This window comes from Alexandromys fortis, unplaced genomic scaffold (assembly GCF_014885135.2).
Source record: "Alexandromys fortis isolate MF-2015 unplaced genomic scaffold, M_Fortis_MF-2015_v1.1 scaffold_24, whole genome shotgun sequence".
Lineage (NCBI taxonomy): Eukaryota > Metazoa > Chordata > Mammalia > Rodentia > Cricetidae > Alexandromys > Alexandromys fortis.
In genome coordinates, this window is record NW_026067906.1 from 1,702,410 (window position 1) to 1,724,305 (window position 21,896).

Below are 21,896 nucleotides of genomic sequence, written 5' to 3' on the forward strand. Positions count from 1 at the left end.
GCCTTTTGTCAGGAAAAATAGCTTCCAGATTACTACCCTTGAGGAAAGGATTCCCAGTGGGGAGAGTCAGGGTTTCCATGATTCTTCTGCATGCTACGATCAAAAAAATATCTTCTCTAGTAACATAGGTTTTTGTACTTAACTCATTCATGTCTGCTATGAAAGCAAATAGCTTCCAACTCTCTGTGTGGTCAGCCACCTGGAAACCACCTGAAAGAAAAGGTTTCTAAAATTGTAGATGTCAAATCCTTAGGTTTAAACACCCAAAATCATCGAGAGTATAGGAAAGAGGTGAATGCATGTGTGTTTAAGTTAAAGTATTCTACCAACATCCAAACTGGAAATGATTTGGGCAAAGCATGTAAGTACGACTAATTTCTTTTATTATGCTTGAGCTGTTACAAAAATACATTAAAAAAATCTAACGAAGGAAAAATGGACCGTATATATAACAGCTGGCATACACATGTGCACATATACAAATGGCCACTAAATATAAACAGAGTGGCAAAAACGCAAGTATAATTAAAGAAAGAAACTCAATTAGAATAAAAACAAGATACTAATATCCATAATCAAGGGTAAAGCAGAATGTTACCTCTGTATATAGATACCTGGCAAAAAGTAGCCATTTCTCTTGCGGGATACACCAAATTGATGAAAAAAAAATGGAAACCAGTATCAATATCAAAAATGTAAATGTATATGTCTTTGGAATGAACTCTCTGCCTATGGAAATATTCCATCTGAATGTCTTTAGGAAAACCTAGAATATGTAAAAATATATAAAATATATCTCAATATACATAAGTATTTGCATGTATATCAGAGTTGACCACTCCAGCTTACTTTGTAAAGCACAAATGAATACAAATTTACTCCCAGCACTTAAGCCAAATGTAGACTTAGTTAATATACTATATATCATAAATTGACATAAGAAGAGTCACCAAAAAGAGGTAAGATTTATGATAATAACAGCTATCTTCAAACTATTGTTAAACAAAGCAATGAAATTACAAAGCAAATGTTAATTGGGTCTAATAAGTGATATGTATCTCAGGACACCCTTCTAGCTACTATATTTGTTACCATGCAAATACTTAGTTTAGTGTGGCTTTTATATTGTGAGAAACTCTCCTGGTGATCTTGAGACATTGCCAGGTTTGGAAATTACTATTATGCTATCTAGCTTGATTAAATACTACATTGTTCTAGTTAATCACATGACGTTAACATGGAATCAAAGTAATGAGACTCTGATTCCTTCAACAAAGCATGAGACACAAAATGAGGACCAACTCACCATTTTTTTTAAAGATAATCATGAGTAAGTACAATTAAGCAGTGAGACTTTTAATCCTTAGAGTATAACTTTAAACAAAACTGGAGAAGAGTTGTGTCTCAGGACAGACATTTGTATGACAAAACCAATGTGTATGACGAGCCCTGGTTCGTTTACTAACACTGTTTAAAAATTTGCAGAACTTTATGAAATACCGTAGAGAGGAATAGATCCTGAGAACGTCAGGTCCTGAAATTATGTAAGTACATGCTGCAAAAGGATGAAGGCATGCCAGCTTGGTTTTTTAAGGACTGACGGAAGCCTGTACATTTGGTTAATACAGACACAGAGGTGACATTTATGGGGGAAGGTATTGATTGCTTAGACTGCTGGTTATATTAATGTATGACTGAAGATTCCAGGTAGACTCCTATACCACAAAAGAGTATATTTTCCTTGACTTGGTGATAGTCATTACCTCTGAAAGTTCAAATATGCACTGTCTTACTGATTTGGCATAGGGATGGTGTGAGTGTATGTGAGAAAGGTCTAAACTCTATCCATTCATGATTCTTTGCCACACTCAAAGGTTACATCCATACGATTTATTAGTAATCCACATTTCAGCCTGTGAAACTAGACAGGGATAGAAAATTACTTTCCCTTTAAGAGATCATTCAAATGTATAAATAACCTCTGTATGCATTTTATTTTATTGAACTTAGTTACAGGACAACACCCAGCTGTGAGGGAAGCTATGATGTAGCGTAGCTCGTTTGTCATGTGACCAACTAAAATTTCAGTTATTGGAGAAGATGATATGAAGAAACAATCTATACTATTTTCACAACTTCAAATATTATTTTCAGCATGAAACAGATACCCCTGAGCCAGGAGATTGGGTGATTTATGCAACAACTGTGAAAAGTGAACATTCCGTAGATTAAAAAAAAAAAAAAAAAAAATAGGGGACTCTCCTTGCAGCGGCGGCCTGAGCGCAGAGTCCGAGCGGCGGAGGCGGCGGCGCGAGTCATGGCTGGACAGGCGTTCCGAAAGTTCCTCCCGCTCTTTGACAGAGTCTTGGTTGAAAGGAGTGCCGCCGAAACGGTGACCAAAGGTGGCATCATGCTTCCAGAAAAGTCGCAAGGGAAAGTACTGCAAGGAACGGTAGTGGCCGTGGGATCAGGCGCGAAAGGAAAGGGCGGAGAGATTCAACCCGTCAGCGTGAAGGTTGGAGACAAAGTTCTCCTCCCAGAGTACGGAGGCACCAAAGTCGTTCTAGACGACAAGGATTATTTCTTATTTAGAGACGGTGACATTCTTGGAAAGTACGTGGACTGATCGCTGTTGAAATGGTGTCACGTGAAGCTGCCCATTCCGCCGACGTTCTGAGCTCTTCATCATGTAAATAATTTCTGTGCCTCCTTTTATAATAAACTGATGATGCCTGCACCGATGACATCGTCTGCAGTTCAGTGTCGCTGTGCTGTTGTGGTCCTTTCCAAATAAAGTTATATAAACGAAAAAAAATAATAAAAAAAAACTGATCCTCAGAAGAATTAAATGACTCTCCAAAGTTTTCATAGAAGTTACATGACAATGCATCAAATGATATTCCATCTAAATCTAAATAAATTATGCTCTTGTCACAGAATGCGACAGTCAAATGTGGGAGGGCTAATCTGCTTGGTGAGTTTCACTTTACACATACTTCCTGCCTCTTGTGATATTTGATATTTAAGAATTAAAAAGGGAATTTGAGAGGTGTGATTTTCTTACCACTGGAGGCAAAAATTATGCTATTATTATTTTTATGTATTTTTAAATCACTTTGAGATGATGTCCATGATGAAAACAACGTGCATTTAGCTCCTTTATCACCTGAGTATAAATTATCATACCGAATGCCATTCAGGTAAGCACTGTCCACTCTTTGCAACCTTGCAAATGAAGTCTGTGATGATGACTTTGCTTATCTCTGTGAATGTTGTCTACATGGAGGTGAATTATGTCTTCATGGAAGAAGGTGTGAGCTTGATCATGGAGTCTTTAAGGGAAAACCTTTTTCCTAATCATATCCACACCTAAAATGTCCTGCACACCTCACTCTTAATCATGACATAATATAAATTTCTTGGAAAAGAGACAGGATCTTAGACAGCTGAGGCAAAGAATATATTTGCTTCTCCAAATTATAAAGAAAGTAACCTTTTATTGGTATTTTCCTGACAGCTATGAAAAATGTATTCCATTTTTTAAAAATAAAACTATCACTGCTTTTAAAGTTTACCAAAAATCAGTGAAGTTCATTCTCACCCATTTGGTATGTATCTTATAGGTTTGAATTTCCGATATCTTTTTGTTTATTTAAGTTGGAGCTTAAGTTTCCAGAGTTTGTTTCTATATAGGGAGTTAGCCCTTTGTTTCTTTGTCAATGACATGAACAACATACATTTTCCCATGTGTTTTTAATTTTTTAATTTGGTGAAATTTTTTTCAGAAATAAAATATTAAATCATGGTTAACTTTTGAGAAAGAATAAAATCACAAAATATAGTTTTTATTTTTAAGAAGATATAAAATACCTAAAGAAGACATAATAGCATATGATGTTCATTTTTATATAAGACTATTGCCTTTCCCACATAGGATGCATCCTAAGACTTCTAGTGTATGACAAAACTTCAGGGAATATCAAACCCTTTGTACATCCTGATTTTTCCTACATATACATCCCTTTGAGAAAGATGAGCTTATAAATTAGGAACAATAAGAGTTACTATATTTATTAATAATATGATAAAATAACTATAACACTAAACTGTAATAAAGGTCTTATGTGTTTATCTTCTCTCAATATCCAATTGTACTTAAAGAAAGTACCTTAAACCTATTCTTTGAGGTATTATAAGCATAAATACCCATGTATTGTGAGACAATTATTAAGTGAAATATTGATTAATCAAATACAAGTATTTTGATACAGTGGTCGTTAATATAATAACCACCTATCAAGTAATTCATGGGTAGGTAGAATATACAACATAAGTGCAGTGAACAAAGGGATGATACCTGTCCCAAATGATACAGAGAAAACTAAAAGATTTCATCACAATACTCAAAAGAGTATCCAATTTAAAATTTGTTGATTGTTTATTGCTGTATGAAATTCTACAGCCATTAAGTTATCTGCCCACTGGGGCGTGGCCTCTGATACTATTTTTGCCCACGTAAAGTGTGCGTCCAGCCTCCTTACTGCCTGCAGGATTTAGTTGCTGTTCTTCGTTCCAGCAGAGGATAATGATTTGTGACTCTACCCCTAAATAAATAACCATCTAATATTCTCAAATCTGAGCTAGTGTGGGATTTCTTTTAAGCATCCTTTTTCAGTTTACCTCTGTAATTTCCCTTTTAAGATCTTGTGATCATGTTTCATGAAACCACAGGAATCTTAACCATGGCTAACATGACACTGCACCTTATAGGAGTGCTTTCATGCTCACCATATGTCTTAGAGTTTCTATTGCTGTGAAAAGACACCATGACTATGGCAACTCTTATAGAGGAAGACATTTAGTTCTGCTGACTCATTTATAGTTCAGAGGTTTATTCCATTATCATCGTGGTGGGGAGCATGGTGACTAAGAGTACGACTGCATGTGGACAGACACGGTGCTTGAGAGGGAGCTGAGAGTTTTTACATCTTGACTCAACAAGCAACAGGAAGTAGTCTAAGAAGCTGGGTGGTGCCTTGAGCTTAAGAGACCTCAAAGTCCACCCACACAGTGATACACTTCCTCCAACAAGCCACACCTACTCAAACAAAGCCATACTTATAATAGTGACACTCTCTTTGGGGGGCATTTTCTTCCAAGCCAGCACAGCATAAATTTAATTATTCATTTAATTGAAAGAAAAGGAACTCAAAGCTATGCTCCTGACTTTTATGGCCATCTCTGAAAAAAAAATCATTTTCAGTATATTTTTGGTTAGTCACATAAGTTGGAATGTTTCCTTATTAATAGGTATTATAATACTTTTCTATTAGTGTATAGCAAATTATGGCATACACCATACAAATGTTAGTTCACAAATTCCATAAATGAAGCATTTTGTGAATGTTTCTTTACATATTCTGCTCATTATTTCACCACAGTTAAAAGGGAAAAACTATAATGGCTTGGATAGCATTCTCATCTGTAGGCTTAACTACACAAAAAATCTGCTTACAAGCTCGTACTGGTGGTCATAACTGTATGACTGGGGAACCTAGCTCCCAATTGGCAATTAGCTAACAGTCATTCTCGAATGCTGCCTATAATTCCCTGCAATGTAAACCTCTTCACTAGCAATTCACAACGGGACTAAATATAAGCATAGATGTACAGCCAATCGCCTTTGTCATTGACTTGGCTAGAATAAAGTCTCATGTTGGATCTCATTAGATGAAAATGGACTCGTGAAGGATTTTTCTCACCAGGATCACTTGTGGATGTATTTAACACAAGGTTATTGACCTACATAACCTTTCATTTGTCATACATTTGTCAGTCATGAATATTAAACAGCAATGCGAATCATTTTAATTTCAGCTTCAATTGTGAGCTCTCAGGGTTCAGAAAGGTCTATGAGGTCTTACCAATTTAGAACTGATAAAGTCCCAGTATTTATCATCTTCCATGGTGAGAAATATGAGCAAAGAACCCCTGCTCTGGAGTCAGGGATGTAAAGAGGAAAAGGACCAGACAGACAAAGATATCACAAAGCAAAATGAGATTGAGCCTTGAAGATATTAGAAAGATTATAAAAAACAGTAACTAGATAAATGGAAGTTATAAGGAATAAAATGAAGTTGAGAAATGATGAAATACAAAACAAGGAGGGCAGTAAGGACAAGGGTTCTAAAGTGAGGTTACAGTATTATCAGTTTATAACTTTGCCTTCCTGTCACAATTACCAGTAAAAGCTTCCAGATGCGTTTCCCAAACCATACCTCAGTCAAAGCGAGTCAGGAATCTCTGAGGAGTGACTCTAACCTCAATACCTCAATAGTCTTTAATCTTCTCTGAATAGCTAAATGTGAGGCTAGCTGAGAATCAACTGCTGATTCCCAGAACTCTGTTTGGTGTAAGGATCAAGCAACAACATTAGCATCACCTGGTTAGGAATGGCCAGGGTAATTCCAACTCCACACCTACAGGACCTGAACTAATACTCTTTTAAGATCCTCACTGGATTCCCTTGTGATTGCCTAGGATTCACCTGTGTGATTGCCTCGGCCAGAGCTCACAGTCTCACTTCACATTCACCGTGTAATTGTTTCTGCACAACCATGAACCTTCGTGGAGCTCTCTGGACATCTATTGACAAGGGAAGTGAATGATGAGTAGGTGCACAGCTAAAACAGAATGTATTGCAAAGATGTGGGGAAGATAGGAAGTCGACATCTTACTTCTTTTCTTCATTAATAGAACGTGGATTTTACAAGTGTGTTTAAAACTCAGTAAACAAGCACCCACTTTTCTTCTGCCCACATAATCGATCGGTGGTAGCTGGCTAGGAAAAAAAATGCTATTTTAAGATTGCTTTCCCTAGGAAGAGACTGCTGAAACAGATTAACTATGTTTCAGGAACATGACAGTTGACCTGCATATTTGCAAACCTGCTCTGAAATTTCTTACTCAAGATGAACTCTCATAACAGAGGGAACCCATTCATAAATTAGATGGCAGAGACTAAGGGTACCTTGCTCCAACACACTCATTATATTAACTCGTTCATTCTTGCACACACTCATTCACTTATTACCTCAAGTATCAGTTTTATGCCCCCAGATTCTCATTATGCTGGATGCCGGGCTCCTATGTAATAAAGGGCCTTACCTTTCAAAATAAACATGCCACGGGCTCCAAGAACAAAGTTGCTTCACATCAGCACATCACCATCAACCGTGCTCAGGACTCATGAGGGAACTGATGTCGCCAGAAGGTTTTGATTATCCTACACTGCAGAGCGATACGTAGCAGGAACGCAGGGGATGATGGTTCAGTTCAAACAGATTCTTGCTGAATTGAAAGAGGCTGCAGAATGAAAACAGCTTCCTTGATACCTTCGTAAAACCATGTGCAAGAAAATTTAGCTTGAGCACAGTTTAGAAAGAGTTAACTCACTTGAGAACCCTAACTTACTAGGCTGCTTTACCATAAAACTACCATAACTCTTACAAGAGAAAACCTATTTAAAGGATTATGGTTTCCTTCTTTTTCACACTAAAAAAGAAAAATTCTGTAGGTGGCTATCATTGAAGTCCCGAGTGAGGAAGATTTTCCACTTATATTCCTTTCAGTAATAAAGCGCTGCTGGAAACACTGTGGAGATGTTGTTTGTTAGTGATTGTGCCAATATACTTGGGCTTTATTTCAAGCAGTGAGTGACTCCTTTGACTGTGTTTTCAGCCAAAAATAGAGTTACTCATAAATTGCATGAATACCTTCCAGCTCATAATTGCCAGGTTCCGGTCTTAGGTTTTAGTCATCAAGCTTAAGTTCTTTTGTTTTCTCTGAAACTCAAATTGATGTAACCTTCTTATTCTTCCTCTCCGGAATCAACCAGCTCTCCTTCATTTATCACCCTTGGGACACACATGCAAACAGGAAGAGAGGGTGGGGAGGGAGGGAGAGAAAGAGGTAGACAACAGAGACACAGAGAAAGAGACAGGGAGAGAGAAGGCACTGTCTATCATACTGTGTTACACATAAAGGTGTCTTACAATGACACACTGATGAGCCATTGCTGATCATAAAGCTTCAATTTGAATGAAATGCTTCCAGGCCACATCAAAAGATCTGTTTATTTCTTAAAACAGTGGTAAGTTCGGAATTGCTATTACAGAAAAATAGCCTTACGTTCAAGGCAAATACATGTAAACTGACAAGAAATGAAGTAATCATCTTTCAGGTTACTTTTCAAATATCTGAGGAAGATGTTTTAGGGTAATTACTTTTGGTAAACAGCAAAACTTCATTAGCATTTCTTCCTGCCATTCTACTTAACACTTCCAGCTTTTTTGAAATAAACATATAATGCATTCATTCAATATTGAAAGCTAAAAGAGAAAATTGCATTTATTTTATGCATAATTTGTGCAAAATAACAAACCACATAGACTAGATGAAATCTTTGAAAAAAATAGTAAAGCTTATAACTTGTGTGATGCATCAGGAAGTAAAGAAGCTTGCCACCAAGGTGGAAAACCTAAATTTGATTTCTGGAAGCCACATACAGCAAGAGTGGAACTGAGGCAAGCAAGCTTTCTCTGACGTACACATGCATTATAGAACATGTGTGTGCTCACATGGACAAACACACACATGTAAGTAAGTTAAAATCTTTAAAAATAATAAAATGTATCTCATCTGGAATAATAAGATTCCATCAATGGTTTCCATAGTGGATAGGCTGGACTTTTTTTTTCTCTGAAAGAAAAGCATTCAATAGAAACTCAATATGTTTCTGTTTTATCAACAGACGACCGGTATGTATGCAAATAGAAAATGTATGCAAGACCTTGACTACTTATGAAACTGCAAAATCTTCCCTGACTTTAGCCTCAAATTTACATGGATTGAAAAGTTGGAGGAATTTCTATGGGAAATGGTGACCTATTCAGAATACCAAGAAGATAATGGGGGTAGAACTAGTCTTATTTTTATTATGTTAGCAAAATCCCGACAGAAACTATTTTTTAAAAAGAAAACAACGTTAAAAGATTTACTTCAGCTCACGATTTCACAGGTTCCAGCCTATAGATGGCTGGATACATTGCTATGGTCTTACAGCAAGGCCACACATCATGAAAGTTGGATGTCGTAAAAAAAAAATGCTTATTTCATTGTAGTCTGGGAAGTAAGGCAAGAGGGAGAAAGGGAACAAGATCCACACCTTTAAAGAAATGCCCTCAGTGGCCCTTTTCCACCAAGATCCCACCTTTTCATAGATTCCACTTTTGAAGAGCACATCCAGCTTAAACTTACTAATGAATTCTTCATTTACAAAGTTAGAGTCTAATGACCCATTTCCATTTCAATGGCCCCACCATTTGGGAACCAAACTTTTAACATTTATTATTTCTTTGGGATAATTAATATCCAAATGATAACTAACTACTAACTTGAAATGTCACAGTTATACAGCTTGATCTGATAGTTTTCTAACCAATCTATAAGAATTACTTTATAAGAAAGTAATTAATAAATTACTTTCTGGTGACTCTTTAATACCATGTACAATGAAATGGAAACATTCCAGATACACCACTCTTGGGCAAATTTCTAAAAGACTAAATTCTACTTCAGAGATAGATATTGTGTATGTTCTTTGCTGCTGGATTCACAATAGGCAAGGAGTAGAGATGCCCCAGATGCCCATCAGTTGATGAATGGATGATAAAACTATGGCACACTTACATGATTCACTATTACTCAGTTACTAAGAAAATGAAATTAAGAAATTTTCAGGCAAATGGATGGAACTGGGAACAATCATTATAATTGAGGTAACTCAGATCCAAAAAGAAAAATGTTGCAAGTTTTCGCTCATTTGTAGAATGAGCTTTTAACCTTTAGATATGTTTGATTCATTTCACATACCCACAGAAGCCAGAAATTAGCAAGGGGCCATGGGGATGAAAGATCATCAAGGGAAGGAAGACAGAGTAAGGAGGTGCAAGTTGGGAGAGAAGAGTATATGAGGAAAGAGAGGGAGAGGTGACTAACAATAACAATAAAGAACTTAAAGAAACACATATGATGAAAACTACCATTGTAGAGCTTCCTAAAATATAAACATATACCTACATAAAATATAATACATACATACCTAAATATATACATACATAAGATGAGCTTATGTGTAGTTCTCCTATAAAGAATGAACAATGCCCCCGTTATACACTATAGGCTAACAAAGAAAAAGGCCAATGCTAGTAATAGGTTCCCTCTATTGGAGTTGCCAACAGGGAAGGTCCCCCAAAACCTCAACTATTTCAGGGAATTGTTATGGCTCTTGTTTATCCTCAAGAAATTAATGCTGAGACCCTACTGTTGAAGACATCATATTCTCGCATCATAGAGCATGGGGAAATGGTGTTGGGATGCATGTGGAAGTTTCACCTCTACTGGGTAGCATTCATAGAGCTAAAAGGTGCTATGCATTTTATCAGAGTAGAAAAATAATCATTAATCACAGCAGAGAATCTACTACTATTCATTACTTTTCTAATGAGACAGAGTATTAACCTGACAAAGACTTCTTATGATACCCATTGACTAGTGCATCTTACAAACATTATCAGAGAAACTCCTTTTAGCAGCAGACAATGATTAACAAAGACTCAAAACTGATCAAGGGGCAGACAATAAGTGACTGCAGAGTGCTCAGCCCTAAAGGACATTGAGATATAACACACCCCTTCTCCCAAAACCCAGGGATAGTTGCAAAAGGGGCAGAATAACAATGGAAGCCAGAGATGGTGGATGACTACAAGAAAGCGGTGTTTTCAGCATGTATCAGGTGATGCACATATGAACTCACAGTACGTGTGAAAGACTGCATAAACCTAAGAAATTTCAAGTCATACAAAAGTGTTGAGTGGGCACAGAGGCATGAAGTACTACCCTTAAAGGAGGAGCTATTGGCAACTGATAGCCATCGAGAGAGGAAGAGTTAATTTGCTATAAGTATGTGGACACAGGTAGGTCTATCATGTTCATGTGGATAGCCACATACAGCTTTTGTGTTATGAGATAGATTTTAAAAATGTAAAGTCACAAAGTTGGTGGGTGTAGAAAGAATATAGGATCTGGGAGATACTGGGGAGGATGAGGAAAATGTTCAAGGCACAATTCAGTGGATTGAGGTTGAATTCAGTTGACTTCAATCTATAGTGGAGTAAGTTTGAAAGCTAACCCATACCTAGATAACTAAGTCCTTAGATCTTAAAGAATTCAGAATGATTGAGTCTTGTGATGATGGCATCTGATCTGACCACTTGGGAATACTGCTCTGGTGTAGATAATTTCGTAAAGGACAAAATAATTGCAAAAACAATTGAGCAAAAGCACTAATTGAAGTAGAACTGTTTTCTAAGGGTAATTGTTTGTTTTATTGTGTATAGAAAACTCAATGTAGATTTTACTCTTTGGTGGTGGCAAGTTCTTTTATCTTTACCGTTTCTAGCTTGGCAATGGCCAGAGGAGGTTTTGGACCAAGGTTATAGCCCTTTGTTCCCTCTCTTGTCATCAATCCTGAAGGACTCCCACCAACTTAAACGGAGCTCCTTAGCCTGCATGAAGGCAGCAGTGGTGGGCGTCTTCCTGTGAGCCAGCATCTAGCCTGGCTTTCATCTTAATAATGCAATCGAGGACCCCCATCCTACCACACAGGGCAAGAAGGAAGATGGCCAGACTAATGGAATCTACATCAAGACTGCAGCCAGATGTAATGAGTCCATTTGACAAAGTAGATGAGGTCTCCTAAAGGCTGCATAGCCTTTCCAAGATCAAAATTCTCAGGCCTTTCTCAAACAAAGTATATACCATATTTTTGACCTCCTGCTTCTTCAGGAACACCAGGGCTGCAGCCACTTTCTTTCCTTCACTTGCCCCTTTTTTATTTCAGCATGATTAGGAAGAGTAGGAGAGAGAAAACTTTGAAAGAACTTTTAATAACATTCAGGAACAATTATTTCGAATAGGGTTCTTGTGGTTATTAGCAGAGAGAGAATAATTTTGAATAATCTTTACTTTAATACAATGCTCCACGCCAATTCTTTTTAGTGACTGATTTTATTTTCTCTAGCTCCTATGTATCCAGTGGCCAAATACTAATTTAATCAGCATCAAAATTTTTTTCACTGTGTCATAAAATGGTGAAGTAAAAGGATGTGCCAAAATGATTAGTACACTAATCAGGCTTTTAAATTCTTGTTTTGAAATAATGAATTTGGCATGGCACAGTCATTACCGCAAGTCCCCATAGCTTTTAAACACTCCATTTAATAATCCCGATGGATTTAAAAAAAAAAAACTTTTACAAATGCCATAGTTAGCCAGCAAAAGCAAGGAATTGACACCAACCACAAAGCAGGAACTACAAACTCTCTGTAGCACATCATTAATGCTTCCCTGAGATTAAAGAAAAGGATTAATGTCTCAAGAAGACTTGCTAATATAAAAAAAAAAACAATGTCAGGTAGCAAAACAGCAGAATTTTGGCTGTATTCCATTTGTTACAAGATTTAAAAGAAAGACAGGGAATTTGAAATATATGAATTTCGAAGATTTCAATTTTTTTCTGGGAATAACTGAAGGAAGATTTCATTCTACACAAAATTTTATATTAATATTCTATGTTCTAAACTGACAACAATAATCAAAGATAAGTTTATTCTATAATTTCCCTTCAAGGACTCCTATAATGAGCATATATACCTCTTGCTGTACTGAATACTGCTGGAGAGGAAATGAGTTTAAAGGAAAGACAAAATGGATACCAATGTGCGGTCCTACAAAAAGTTTCACCGTGGAAATAAAGGTTTAAACTGAGTCTGAAGAATCAGACATTTAGTCCTACCAAGGCAGAAGTGGAGCTCAGCTAGTTCAAAGCCAGACTGGCTGAGCTTGGCTGATACATTTAGTTCCAGGCCAATATTAACTACATAGTGACTCATATTCATTCTCATTCTCTCTCTTCCCCCCTCTCTCCCTCCCTCCCCGTCTCCCCTCCTCCCCAAACAAACATAAAAACATCCAAAAAGAAAAAGTAAAAATCAAAACACCCTCCCCACCACAAAGGCAAAGAAAGATCAACAAGACAAAAAGCGCCAAGCAAAAGGAAACAAAGAAGCACAAAACCATCAACATGGAGTCTGCTTCCTGTTGGCCAACAGCTCCTGGATGTGGGTCCTGCCCTAGAGCATGGTAGACAGACCTATTGATATTACATTGGAGAAAACTGGTTTCAACTTTGCCAGTGGTATTGATTACAAATTGCTTCTCAGCTTAGAGGTGAGACTTTGTGTCCACCACCTCTTCTTAGCACTGAGAGTTTATCTAGCTGGAACCTGTGTAGGCCTCATTCATTCTTTTACAGTATCTGTGAGTTTCTGTGTGTGTGAGTCCTGTGGTGTCCGGATGATCCTGCTTCCTTGCAGCTGTGCATCACCTCTGGCCTTTATAACCTTCATGCCTCTTTTCCACATAGATCCCTGAGCCCTGAAGAAAGACGTTTGTTAAAGACTTTCCATTTAAGGCTCAGTGCTCCCAAGTCTCTTTGCTGTCTGTTGGTCAACTGTGGATCTCTGTGTTAGTTCCCATTTACTGCAAAAAAGAAAAAAAAAAAAAGCTTCTCTGATTCTCTGATACAAAGGAGCCAAGCAATGAATGTATTGATCTATGTGTATAGCAATGTTGTTGTGAGATATTTTTCTCTTTTGGCTCTTTGAGGGGCCTACCACTAAGCTCACAATTAAATCATACATGGAGACTTATTCTTAGTTATGAATGCCCGGCTTTAATGTGGCTTGTTTCCTGCCAGCTTTTCTTATCTTAAATTATTCAGACTACCTTTTGCCTGTGGGCTTTTATCTTTCTTCATTCTGTATATCTTACTTTCTTAGTCCGTGACTGGCCCCTGAAGTCCTCCTCTCTTTGTTCTCTTGTTCCTCTCCTTCCAGATTTCTACTTCTATTCATACTCTTTGCCTGCCTTGCTACTGCCTTGCTATTGGCTGTTCATCCCTTTATTGGGACGCGTAGGCATTTTAGACAGGCACAGTAACACAGCTTCCCAGAGTTAAATAAATGCGGTGTAAACAAAAGTTACACACCTGAAGACAATATCCCCAACACACTATGTCACTAGAAATAATTTTATTTCTATCTTCCTTTAGCAAAATTATACAATATTTTTCCCTAGAGTCAACCATCTATCTATTCTCAGCTTCTTGGGTGTTTTAGTACTGTTATACATTAAATCCTAGCAAGAAGTGTTTGGTGACCCCTACAATATTTTGCTCTTATTGTATTAGTATATCTTGCAGACAGTTGCTTTTGTAGGTCTCAAGGTTTCTAACTGGTTGAAACTTATGATTAATTTTTTCTCTCTTTCCAGCACCACAAACGCTAACTAGTAGGTGTTCCTTCCATCTGCATACCATATCTGTGGAATAGTAAGTTGCATCTTCAGCAACAGGGCCTTCATCTATCAAAAAATAGAATTAAATTAAGTGACCATAAAAACTCAGGAGCAACAGAATAGATATAAAAAGAGATGCTTTGTGTTCCATTAGCTACAGAGAAAGTTGTAAATCCTAGTCCTTAGAGTTAGAAGTCTGGTGAGAAATCTCCTTTAGCAAACTGTTTTGTTGCATTCTTTGCAAAGGCGCTTTTGATGGCAAGACTCTGGAGAGAGCTGAAAATGTTTCAAGAGAAGGATAATTTTATTTTGCTAGATGAAGGTCCCATTCATGTGGCAGCTCTAATTCCTTGACACCAAGTATTTATTGACCCACCCCTCCGCATGTTCCTTGCTTAAGTGCTACACAAGATGATATCCTAGCTCTTCATCTTTGAATTGCTCTTAGAGTTCCAGAGAGTGGTTATCACTGACGTGCTTAAGTGTGGGTAGGTGGAATATATGTGAACTGTACGCTTATATTATATGATACTCTACTTTCAAAAGAGACCCAAAGAAAAATCTTAGTGCCTACATAAGCTATTTTCCCAAAATTTTATTACAAATTCAAATTTATGACCTATAGATTAATCAGTAAGTATTTTCAGTTTTTATAAAATACATTATTTTTTGAGAGTTTCATAAAATATTTTTTTAACATCTTCATCCTTCTCCAATTCTTCTGGTATCCATATCCCTCCTCCCTAAACATCAAACTTTCTATCCTTTTGTCTTTTTTTTTTAACAGCTCATCAGGATCATTTTGTGATGCCCAAACATTTTTGGATGTGTGGTCCTCCACTGGAGCAATGGTAGATTCACCAAGGGCTCTATGCTTAGAGAAAACTCCCTCTTGCAGCAACTAATGATAAGCAGGAACTTCACAGCAAAGGGTAAGATTTAATGCCTAATTCTATCTCCATGCTGGAATTTTGTCTGGCTTGAGCTTGCATACATTTTGTGCATGCTGTCCCAACTACATTATGAAAAGTAACCAATAGGGATGCAGCTTCTATGTCCTTATAGGCTTCATTGCTCTACATGCTATGTCTCAAGTATATGATGTCTTCAGCAATAGGATGCCACTATCAAGTTATGGAGGGTGGCCACTAGCAATGCTAATAACCTGTAAAGGGTGGGAGTCTATGGAAATCTCATGGTCAAGAACAACAAATGATGTAACCCACTCCTAGCACTGAGCACATTTTTAGTCTGTACAGTCTAGCAGCTACTTTTTAAAATTTGTTATAGGGTGACTACATTTTAAGAGATATTTTTATTTATGTGTGTATATGTATATGTGTATATGTGCACAAGGATATAGGTATATGAAAGTTTCTACAATAATATGGTTCTAATGAGAGCATTTGGGCTCCAGTCCCAAGTGTCTCTTCAGGGTTCAAAAAAGAATATACAACCACTGGAAGGCTCCGGATCTGAGGGTAAAAGTAATCTCTCACTCTGTACTTTGTGCTAGTATCTTTATTGTTCTGCTTCTATCCCTTAGAGTAGATATTTCCTATCTATTCTATTCTATTCTATTCTATTCTATTCTATTCTCCTACTTTTAACTTCTCCTAGCAGCTTCTCTCTCATGCCTAAAAACTCTTTTTCCTGGGAGCTTTGAAGCGATAAAGTAATTACAAGAGTTGCTTCCCATTGGTCAAAAGCACATTCTTAGAGGAAGCGATAAAGAGTTGAGTCATTGCCATAGCAACTCAAGGGGTTTATGTTTTAGGAGTAAAACTGTAACCAGGCAGGGGGTGGTGCTGTGGGACAATGCTTTTACTCTATAAACATTTGTTTCTTGTACTTGTTTAATAAAATGCTGATTGGCCAGTAGCCAGGCAGGGAGTATAGGTGGGGCAATCATGCAGGAAGTAGAGGTGGGACAATGAGAACAGGAGAATTCTGGGAAGATGATTCTGCCGTCTACAGTCATGACCAAGCTGCAAAGGAAGCAAGATGTGACTACCTTGTACTGAGCCACATGGCTAACTCTGACAAGAATTGTGGGCTAATGTAAGTTATAAGAACTGGTAAATAAGAAGCCTGAGCTAATCGGCCAATCGGTTTATAACAAATGGTAGACCTCTGTGTGATTCTTTGGGACTTAATGGCTGCAGGACTGGGTGGGACAGAAAACCTCAGTCAACAGGGTAGAACACAGTGCCCAGTGACAAACTGAGATATAGGTCTAATGTCAAAACTTGGCAAACAAATAATTGGCATGCTTTTCTTGGGGTTTTGTGGACATTTTTGACTCTGATCTTGAGCATAGCTGTAAATTCGAAACTTTTACAAAATGTCTATTTTAAATATGCTTTGAGGTGAAAGTGAGATAATTGTGTGCAGTGCAGTTAGTCTGAGCAAAAGAAAGAGGCAGGCTTTTAAGTGCCCACAGTACTTGTCGGGCAAATAGATCTAGTTATGAAGCATGTCCCAGTATATAGTCTTTATATAAACCTACATAGCTATATCAAAAGTCATCTTGCTAACCACCCACAGATATATGTGCCCATAAGACTGAGATATATATTCATGAGATTACATATACACATCACATGAGAATACACATTACAACGTAGGTATTAGAAAGACAACAAGTTGCTTTAGTGAAAGTGAGCAACAATTTCCAGAGTTGATGGTCCTGCAGGCTTTGTCTGGACAGGATTAACCTCCATCAAATAATCATTCCTCTGGTGGGTGGACATCTGAACATTAGTTGTCACCTGAAGTAATTATCATGGCTCCTGACATGTTTCTCTATCGTTTTTAAGTCATTAGTTTTATTTATCCCCCTTCATACTCTACTCTATCCTTTACCCTAACTTCCCTCCACTCTTCAACCCCAATCTAATCATTCCTGTTCCATTGTTCTATTTTAAAACATCATACCAGTTCATGCATGGTTTCTCTCATCTGTAGATGCTAACTTAGAATCTTTAAGATACATGTGTCTCATCTGTAGTACTAACTGAAGTCAGAGAATTATTAAGAGGCATGGGGAAGGACTTTAAAAGGATGGAAGAATGTGCTTGGGAATATCTTTGACATCACACAGTCAGTTTACCCTAGAGGAAACACCACCCACATAACAAATGCATCATTTTGCTGATTCAGAACAGAAAGATTTAGCCTTAGGAAGACAGAAAATTGCTATAAGGTCCTCAGATGTGCCTCTACACATAACAGCTTCCAAGTGTGTCATCCAAAATAAATAAACACCATATATATGTTAAGTTTGAATTACTGAGCTATCAAAAAATCAATATATCAAGGATTGGCTGTGTCCATCTGATCAGAAGAGCCTGAAAAGCAAACACTACTAAAATAACTTCAAAAGAGAAAGTTTTGATGTAAAGAGAAGCATTGTGTTTTTCCAACATCACAACACATTCTCCTCTTCTCCAATGTTCAAAGCGCCCATTGGCAGACAACTGCATCTCAAACTTCAAAATCATTACTGCAGAAAGAAATAAACAAAAATGCAGGCAACCGGGTATATTTCAAGCTGTTATTTGGTTTGTTACATGCTTTTGATAAATCATTTTTGAAATGCTTTTGTAAGTGTCTGTATGATTTTCTCAATCTTGTCTTTTCACTTATTTTTCTAATACTAGGTTAAATGACATGGGAAAGAAGAATCTAATTCAAGATAGAAAAAAATTACAGTATTTCTAAATTCTCAGTAAATTTTGTAGGCACAGATCAATGCTAAACTCAAGTTATAATCCCATGAAAGAAATTATGTATACATTTCTCTCAGGTTCTTCCACAAATGTTTTCATGTATCAGTTTCTTAATGACTCCCTCCCCTCAAATTTCTAGCAAACTAAAATTTTAAAAAGTAAATAGTAAATTAATTTCTTTTTAAAACCTTACTATTTTGTGTATGAGTATTTTGCTTGCATGTATGTCTGTGCACCATTTGCATGCCTGGTACCAATGGAGACCAGAAGTGAGAGTCAGATCCCCTGGGACTGGAATTACAGAGAGTTGTGAGCCACCATATAATGCCGGTAGTTTAACATGGGAACTGAAAGAATAACACATGGTTTTATAATGAGACCCAGAACACTGACATAAAAACACAGAACAACCATTCACCAAAGGTAGCATTATTTTTAAGGACCTAAGAATAAATTTAAGGAACCCAGGCTGTGAAGAGAAACACAGAACATAGAAAACTAGGTCAGTTGTCTTTCTTTACCCACTGATTAAACCAGCTGCAGGTCAGAAATATTAGGGGAAAATTGCATCAGTACCAAACATATACACCTCTATCACTATTCCCAAAGCAATGCAATATAACCATTGTTTCCATACCATTCATATTTAGGAAATTAAATAAGTGATCTACAGATAACTTAAAGAATACACACACACACACACACACACATATGAATTTACAAATATTTTCTCATGGGCATGATGAAGCATTTTTTGACTTTGATGAAGAAGTGGATTCTCAGAAGAGTCCCCACTGCTCATGAACAGTGTTCATAAATAATATTTGTGTCTTTAATCCCAATATGACTTTAAAACATTTAAAAAGCAGACAAGTTCTTGATTTAGATAATCACCTCAGGTAATTCTCCAACAAAAAGGTCTTTGAATCAGCCAGTAACTTTTTTATCAAATGTTCTCAAAGTGGGTATACTATATTAAAGGAAGTAAAACCTGGTTCTTCATGAGTGAAAAATATATTCTTTTTCTTACATACAAAGCATATATGTATATATCATATTATATATATTGCATATATATTGTGACATTAGCATGTTATTTGATAATGGTATGAATTGACTGTAAAATATCTTGGACATGTATTGAGTGTTCCTATATAAGGACCAGGATGCAAATTGATAGTTAGAGGGTAGGGGTGTCTATTATATATTAAAGGTCTAAATTTTTGGTTGTTGTTGTTTCTTAATCTCTTTTTAAAGTTTTTTCATTCATTTTACATACCAAACACAGTTTTCCTTTCTCCTCTACTCCTGCTCCCCCCTTTCTCCCTCCCACTCCACCCCTATTTAGTCCTCAAAAAGGGTAAGACCTCCCATGGGAAGTCAACAAAGCCTGGCAGGACCAAGCCCCTCCCTGCTGCATCAACGTTGAGCAAGGCACCTCTACACTTAATCAATGTGAAAATCCTTTGATGGATTCTAACATGAAGTCATCACTAGAATAGAGGAAGGTGGGAAATGGCACTCAGGAGGAAGAACTTCTGGCATCCCCTACAGAGATGTACCTGGTGTTCTTCTCTTACTCTACTTCCTGTCCACTGTACATTAAAGCACTTTGTTCAACTACGTGCCTCTCACCATGATACGCAGCTTCACAAAGGAGGAGTATTTGTGGAGTGTCCTTAAACCTCTATACCATGATCAATATCTTTGCTCCCTTATATTGTTTTCAGGTATTGTGATAATTATTGTATAGCCGAACTAACGCAAGTAGAGATGATTATGAAAAATAAGCCAAAGAAAACCTATTCGAAGGATTAAATCCTAGATCTACAAGGTGAAAAGAGAATATTGACATTGAGTCAATATTTATTTGTGTACCCACAAATCAATCCCCCTCTCTCTCCAAGTTATTAAGTTGCTGTTGTTGTTGCTTTAATTTTTTCAGGTCTTTCTAGAAAAAAAAATCTTGCTAGACCCTGACAACAGGTTAATTAGAGGGATTTCACCTATAAATTTGTTGAATAAATATATAATACATGTATATAGAGTTGCATACAATCAGCTGGAAGTGCTGGAAACAAATTGAAAGAAAGTAGATAATTTTGAATATCCTTTCATTAAAGCAAGGATTGAGAATTGGAGTTACCTTTTAAGATCCTTATTGTAGGTAGGTTGTTAAAGATAAAGATTGGTTTGTCTCTTTACACGACTTCATTAGATTGAATAAGTGGTACGATTTATACAGAAACGACATTTCATACTAGATCAAGGAAGAGAAATCACAATGCTTTTATTCCTCTTTTAATTGCCTATTCTCACTAGTCTTCTAAAAGCCCAGAATCAGTAAGAAGGTAAGCTGTGTGATGGCAAGCTATGAATGGATGCTGATACCAGTTTCCAATAAACTTCTCTTTGTCCATCACCCAGTGGACTTTCTAATTTGAATATCTTATGTCAGCTGTCTTAGTTAGCATTTATTTTTTAAACAAAATTTTATTGAGTCTTTATGAGTTTTATATCATGCACCCAGTCCCACTCATCTCCCCATCCCTCTTTATCTGATCTTCACCCTTGCAACCCCCTCCCCAAAAGAAAACAAACAAACAAGCAAAAGAACACACTGTTGTGTGTCCCAGTGTGTACCCAGTATATCCTTTGGGCATAACAGCTTTATTTGCAAATGTCCATTGCAATGAATTATTGGTCTGGCTCGAGGCCTCTTGCTTTGGCTACTCTATAAATACTGAATCCTCACCAGGAGGCTTCTAGGGTATCCTCTTGTTCCCTTCCGTAACAGCGATCCTACATCTTTGGTTCTGTAGGACCAGCCTATTCATATACTCTAGAAGTTCATGGATGGGGTAGATGTTGGGGTAGACTAACTCAAAGCCCTGAATCTGTGCCTGAGTGGTAGATGTGTAGGTCAGTCCATCTGCTCTCCTGCACAGGTGACACCAGGTCCATCTCTCCCACACTGCCAGGGTGAGGAGCAGAGATAACTCCCCCACTCTCATACCCTCAAGGCCAGCTCTTCCACCCCCATGCCACCGGGCCCAGCTATACTGTGTTGCCCAAGAGAGGTGCCATGCCCACTCTCTCCAGTGATGCAGTCAGTGAGGGACAGGACCAGTTTACCCGCTCTCACATCTTTTGGGGCAACTCCCCCACACTGCACAGGAGAGGGCCTAGTCCAGCTAAGCAAAGTGTTCCAATATCAAGGTGGCTTCAGACAGCAGTCCAAACCACAGACACTCACTTGGCCTTCAGTGGTAACACAACATAGACATCAACATAGACCCTCGCTGCAAAAGGTCCGTGGACCCAAACATGGCACTCTGTGGCAGTCCAGACCTGGACATCCTCATGGCCTCATGTGGCAGCTCAGGCTCTCATCCAGGCCTGTTTCTCACCACCATCACATCTCCAGTACCATCTCTCTCCACAGCACAAGAACACTCTGCTTCTCTTCTCTCCCATCTCTCCATAACATACTGTCTTTCCCTTTCCTCTCTTACGTATTTGTTTATCATAGTAGAACCCCCTACCCCAGCCTGTGGGAGCCAGGGTGGGTACTTGAGTTAGGGCTTCGGTTGCTGGGATGAAACACCATTGATGTTGGGGAGGAAAGGTTTTTTTAAACTTACACTTTATTATTCCTGTTTATCATTTGAGGAATTCAGGACAGGA

At 37.6% G+C, this 21,896-nt stretch overlaps 1 protein-coding gene across 1 annotated transcript; it reads left to right on the top strand.

Annotated features, from left to right (window-relative positions):
- The first annotated feature begins 2,258 nt into the window (after positions 1-2,258).
- Positions 2,259-2,741, top strand: LOC126497494 (10 kDa heat shock protein, mitochondrial-like). Its single transcript, XM_050135547.1, has one exon. The coding sequence runs from the start codon at positions 2,318-2,320 to the stop codon at positions 2,624-2,626; it is 309 nt and encodes a 102-aa protein (XP_049991504.1). The 5' UTR covers positions 2,259-2,317; the 3' UTR covers positions 2,627-2,741.
- Positions 2,742-21,896: the final 19,155 nt, after the last annotated feature.